The sequence below is a fragment of the Notamacropus eugenii genome, chromosome 5 (assembly GCF_028372415.1).
Source record: "Notamacropus eugenii isolate mMacEug1 chromosome 5, mMacEug1.pri_v2, whole genome shotgun sequence".
NCBI lineage: Eukaryota > Metazoa > Chordata > Mammalia > Diprotodontia > Macropodidae > Notamacropus > Notamacropus eugenii.
This window is the reverse complement of record NC_092876.1, coordinates 91,011,142-91,017,392: the sequence shown is the minus strand read 5'-3', so window position 1 is coordinate 91,017,392 and position 6,251 is coordinate 91,011,142. Positions and strand designations below refer to the sequence as shown.

General features: G+C 38.9%; 1 protein-coding gene across 1 annotated transcript; it reads right to left on the bottom strand.

Moving 5' to 3' along the window:
- Positions 1-3,850: 3,850 nt before the first annotated feature.
- On the bottom strand, positions 3,851-4,798 carry LOC140508709 (olfactory receptor 52H1-like). The gene has a single exon (XM_072616592.1). The coding sequence runs from the start codon at positions 4,796-4,798 to the stop codon at positions 3,851-3,853; it is 948 nt and encodes a 315-aa protein (XP_072472693.1).
- Positions 4,799-6,251: the final 1,453 nt, after the last annotated feature.

The window sequence follows — 6,251 nt, the reverse complement described above, 5'->3', positions numbered from 1 at the left end:
AGCTGTGAGTGAAGGGTGGAGAGAGAGAGAGAGGAAGGCTCTATCCTAGGTAACCTAAGGGAATCTACCTTTGTGGACTCATTTACACATCACCCTCTCTACTTACCCTCTAGTACAACATGACCTCTCTCTCTCTCTCTCTCTCTCTCTCTCTCTCTCTCTCTCTCTCTCTCTCTCTCTCTCTCTCTCTCTCTCTCTCTCTCTCTCTCCTTCTCTCTCTCTCTCTCCCAGACATTCCTTCCTCTATGTCTTTCCTCACACTATTTGCCAGAACTGGAATAGCTTTCTCAACCCTTCTGATTTTGCTAAGTCTGACATTGGTTCAGGATTAATTTCAAGTCTGATCTCTGTCATCAAGCAACCTTCTCCCCCTCACTACCCCAGATAACCTAGAATTATAGAATCTTAGAATGAGAAGAAACATCATTAGGCATCTAGTCATAGCCCCACCTGAAGCAAAATCACTCATGTCACTCCTCTGTGATATACATGAAAAAAGAATGATCCAACCTTCTATAGAAGACCTTCAGTAACTCTCCTTTGAGGTACTACACTGAATTTTTGGACAGATCTGAACGTTATGAAGTTGCTTTCTTTTCTTTTACTTTTTTCTCATCTCCAAGCAAATGCTACCCAGTTCTGCCCTGTGAAACCAAGCAGAACAAATCTAATCTTCCCTCCATATGGATGTTCTTCAAATACTTGAGGACAGTTTTCACTTCCTTACTCCTACGCTTAAGTCTTCACCAAGCTAATCATTTTCAATTATTTCGACAGATTATATCACATAGCACTCAGTCACCTTAGCACCTAAATTGCCCCACTCTAATTAGTCCAAACCTTCTTCAAGTCACAGAATTATACCCAGAGTTGTAAGGGACTACGTCTCATTTTGTAGTACCCTCTCGTTTTGTCTAAGCGACACTCCAATACAGTGTCTATGACCAGCCTTCCAAAAGGAAGTTTCAGAAACTCTTTAAACTCTTTAAATTTGAAGCCTGGGCTTCAAGAACTCCTATCACTTTTGCACATGATTTCTTCCCTCGTGGGAGCCCGTGGTTGAGACCATGGGCAATTGCAGAATTCATCTGTAACTGTCTCTCTAAGGCTAGTACCTCTTGAATTGAAACTGAGATTCTCAGTGAAACATGAGGGGTTGGGAGAGGGAGAGAGAGAGAGAGAGAGAGAGAGAGAGAGAGAGAGAGAGAGAGAGAGAGAGAGAGACAGAGACAGAGACAGAGACAGAGAGACAGAAAGAGAGAGAGAAAGAGATAGAAGGCAACAATCTGTGCTAGAATAGAGAGTAAAAACTAAGATATTCAGAGAATTAACTGTCAAAGAGAAAGAAGCCTTCTTTAGGTTATTGACTTCTTACAAATAAAGTAAGCAAATGGTTTAGGAAAGAGAATAATGATCCCCTTGATGACTTAGATTTCCTATCTGATGTCTGATAATAAACTATAACAACTCATTAGTTAAGGAAGTATTGTGCCTTTAAATATTGGTAAATGAGAGAGTTCCTTATTTGTTTTGTACTAGTTTGATTTCAAGCCTTCTCTAGTTAGCTGGCCTCTCAAATGCATTACAACCCTAAATCTCTGACACCAAGATCCCGAGATGACTGTATTATGCCACAAAAGATGATAGATAGATAGAAAAATAGATAGATAGATAGAAAGATAGATAGATAGATAGATAGACAGATAGACAAAAAGCTAAACACTTGCCTCTACAAAGAAACTACATCACAGATGAAAACCAGCAGATGGCAACAGAAATCAGTAATAGCCCCAGAATAAATGGTGCCATGACATAGCTGAAGACTTCTAAATGGCAGAAGACAGCAGTAATATTGTGAAGTGAAGAAGCTATCTTCATTCTTTAAATATACCTTTAATAAAGGTGCTTCTTTTCTGTCATTTGACATGCTAAATATTTTGAAAACATATGTATAGCAAGTATGCTCTGGTCCATCCTACCAGACAAAGGTCTATTCATTTGTCCAGTTCAGTTCTAGAAGACCCTAAGAGGTTGGAGTACATTTTTTCTATCAGTTGGAGCTTCAAGTATATATGTTTCCTATACTGTTAGGTGCCAGTGACTAGTTTCCATTTTTAAATTTCATTGAAGCACTTAATGAACTTTTACAAAGGGATATTTTCTTTGAAAGTATCAAAATAACAAATGTACAGTTTCCCAACATATTAGGAACAGGTTCTTCCCTATTTCACTAGAGAGAGTGAACTTTACCTTAGCATAGTTTGTATGTAGCATTGGTCCCACCAAGTACTACCAGGTGAGTCTTTGTTTCAACTATAACTGGTCTGGTTCCCAAAGATCATTACTGAAAGTCATTTCTTGCTCCTTTGGGTACTGATTCTAAACTTGCTACAAAACTCACTTGTGGGAGTCTCAGACGCCCTCTCTTCCCTGAATAGAAAAGCTCACAGAAGTTGAGACTCTACTTCCTTCATCTAAAACAGAAAAGATATGATTAGATCAAGGACTAAGGCCCTTTCAAAGGGCTTTATAGAAGAAAAAGTCTTCAGAATAACAGTACTTAGAGTGTACCAGATACTGTACTAAATACTTGATGATTATCATGTCATTTGATCCATGCAAGAACCCTGGGAGGTATGCACTATTATTATCCTTATTTTGTAGATAAGGAAACTGAGGCAAACAGAGGATACATGATTTGGCCAGGGTCATACAACTGACAAGTATCTGAGATTGGATTTGAACTCAGGTTTTTCTGACTCTGGGCCTAGCTGTCTATCTGTGATGTCAAGAAGCTTCCCTAAAGCCTCTCTCCTTACAGCATTGTCTCTTATTGGACTTCATGAGGAAAGGAGTCACACCAGAGAACAGTTCAAGAGGATATCCAAGAGAATGGGTGAAGCCAACCCAAGTAACCTTTGACATTAATTTAATTATTGTTTTAACTCCCCTGGTTTGATGGATAGGTCTGTATAGTTGTTATTTTTTGTGGGTAGAGATAATAGAGTCGTGGTAGATGGCAAACGTCCATCCTGCCTAGACTCTAATGATCTAGTGAATGATTTGGAGGGATGAAACAGTATCCCCCCAAAAAAACCAAATCCCCAAACCTAGGGATTAAATAATGTTTGTAAAAAATGGATTCCAGACTCATAGAATTATGGTTTTAGAAGGAGTCACAGAGTCTCTCAAGTCCAATATTCTCATTTAATAGATGAGGAAATGGAGGCAAGTGTCTTGCTAGGTTCACAAAAGCTAGTAGGTGTCTGAGATGAGTTTTCAACACAGGTTCTGCTGACTTCTGATCCCATGTCTTATCCTCTCTATAAGTCAAATGCTATAGAGAGGTTGAGAAGTTTTAAATTCAGGAAAGACCATGTCATTTGTCAATTTAAAGACATGCAAAAATGTATGTACATGTATATATGTACATATATAATACATTCACATATAGTATATATACAAAAATGCATAGGTGTACATACACACACGTGTGTATGTGTATATGTGCATGTGTTTTTTTTCTTGGCCACATGTGCTCCCTACCTCTGCCTCTTCATTACTAGTATGGCAACCTCTAGGAGAGTATACTATTGTATACTATTGTATTGAGGTTTATCACCAGCTTAGTTGCAGAGCAATGAATCTGTCAGCCACACTCACTGTTAAAGACCATTTACTAAGTTACCAAGGAGTTGTGACCTGCAAGAGTGGGCAGAGTAACCATAGCAATGAAAATATAGATTCTTGAAGAATGGAAACATGCCTTCTGTAGTCACCAGTCACTAACTGAGTTTTTGGCTCTAATGCATCAGCTTCCCTCAACTTTTATTCTGTCCTTCCTTCCATGTTACTTTTTGCCCTTCCTAGAGAACAAGAGGAAGACTTTCTCCCTTACCTGTTTTGTTTTCTCTCCATAAACAATTGGGTTGAGGGCAGGTGGGATGACCACGTAGAGGCTGGCAAACATAATGTGGAAGGTGAGAGGTACATTGTGCCCAAAGCGGTGGGCAAGGATAGAGAAGAAGGCTGGTATGTAGAACATGAGGATAATACAGACATGGGAACCACAGGTGCCTAGAGCCCTCTGACGAGTATCATGAGATGGGAGATGAAAGACAGCTTTGAGAATGAATGTGCAGGAAATGATAATAAGGACCACATCTGAAATCACAGTCATTATTGGCACAGCAAAACCATACCAGATATTAATGGAGATGTCGGCACAAGAAAGCCGGGCCACACTGATGTGCTCACAATATGTGTGGTGGGTAAGATGTGTCTGGCAGAAAGGCAGCCACTTTACCAGCAAAACACATGGGACAAAAACACAGAAGCTCCTGATGGAGATGCCCACCATAATCTTGACAATGACTTGAGGAGTCAAGATGGTTGTATATCTCAGAGGGGAACAGATGGCCACATAGTGGTCAAATGCCATTGCCAACAAAATGGCAGAGTCTAGGACAAAGCTATAATGCAGGAAAAACAACTGAGTGAGGCAGCTCGAGAAGGCAATTTCCTGAGGACCAAGACAGAATATGCTGAGGGTTTTGGGGACACATGTGGTAGATAAGACAAGATCAGTGACTGCTAACATAGCAAGAAAGTAGAACATGGGTGCATGCAGGCTATGCTCTGTGGTGATGAGGTACAGCAGGATGGAGTTACCTGCAATGGCTACCAGGTAGACAGTACAGAAAGGAACACTAATCCAGATGTGGTACTCTTCTAGCCCTGGAATGCCCATCAGGGTGAAGGGGGCTGCATTGAAATAGCTCATGTTGAAAGGGGCCATTGTTATCTGGGATCAGGTCACTCTTGAGTGCTAAGGACAAATTGGTGACCAATCATTAGCACATACTGAGCAATTTCCATATCTAAACATCTTCCATGAGTATTCCCTTCCCAAATATTCCCTGTCTTTTAAATTATATCTATTCTATCTGTCCAATCAGTCAGTGCTTCCCTGAATAAGCTTTCTTGACTAAGTGTACAAATACAACCACAGGGTTTCCCCTTAACATTCACCTTGATTTTGCAGACTATAATGGAAAATATTTTGTGATTGGAAGGCCAATCCTTAAACCCGTTTCATTATGTGTAGATTAAGTTGCTCTTTTCAAGACTACTTTGTATCATTAGGCATAACATCACATCAGAAGTGGAAGAACTTAACAATACTTTGATTAATACATTGCATTCAAGGTAGGGGTTTGGGTGGGATCATAGGATCCTGTATTGAAAGTTGCAAGAAACTTTAGACATCAACTAATTAACTCCTTCATTTTATAGAGGAGAAAATTGAACCAGAGAAAAGTGAAATGACTTGCCCAAGGTCATATATATGATATCAGGCAGGATTGAGACGTGAACCAACTATAAAAGAGACGATCTAAGTGGAAATGAGAATTCATATTTATCTGTAAAGCTGGAAAAAACTGGATTCCACAGTTGTGTTATATATAACTGCATACAAACCCTTAAATATTAAATTATTTCTTCTGCACCATCAACCAGAAGTTTAGTCTTTGCAAAACACCATTAAGTTGTTCCAACTTTTGTCCTGACCCTGGGCCTATATCACTGACACCTTTGTAGAAAACAAAAAAATTCTATTGTCCTTATCTGTTTTGAATTTATTCTGTAGACGTTAGGGTTGAGAGTAGGTGGTATGACCATGTAGAAATTGGCAAATATAATGAAAAAGGTAAACGGATGTACACACAACTAAGCCATAACTTACAGAACTCTATATAGTCTTAGCCTGAGAATCCTTACATTTTATATCTCAGTCATTTAAGATTCATATTGTACTTTCTGGTTTGTTCACACTATGTAGGATTCGAGCATATTTAATGACTTACTGACTAGGATGCATTTATGGCTTGCCAAGCATGAAAACTGTGGAAGAGACTAAAAGATATAATATGAAGAAGAAAACACGCTATGTTTCTTGAATGATAGTATCAAAAATGACCCAGTAAGCTTCTTTTTATAGGGTCTGTAGTTTTGTTCATCAAAACCAAAAACGGGAAGAGAAATTAACAAAATATTCAGTCAAGCTGATATTTGCCACTGTATTATGAATTACCATTTTCTGCATGTTATATTAATTCTACTTAGGGCTTGGCCCAGGTGCTGCTAATTATTATTGCTAATTGTTGTTATTGCTAGGTACTGCTATTTCATTATTTAATAAACCCATACAATGTACAAAGCATCACAGCTAGGAAGAACTGAGCATACTA

Coding starts and splice junctions, on each gene's coding strand:
- LOC140508709 (XM_072616592.1), bottom strand. CDS start 4,798: ATGGCCCCTTTCAACATGAGCTATTTCAATGCAGCCCCCTTCACCCTG.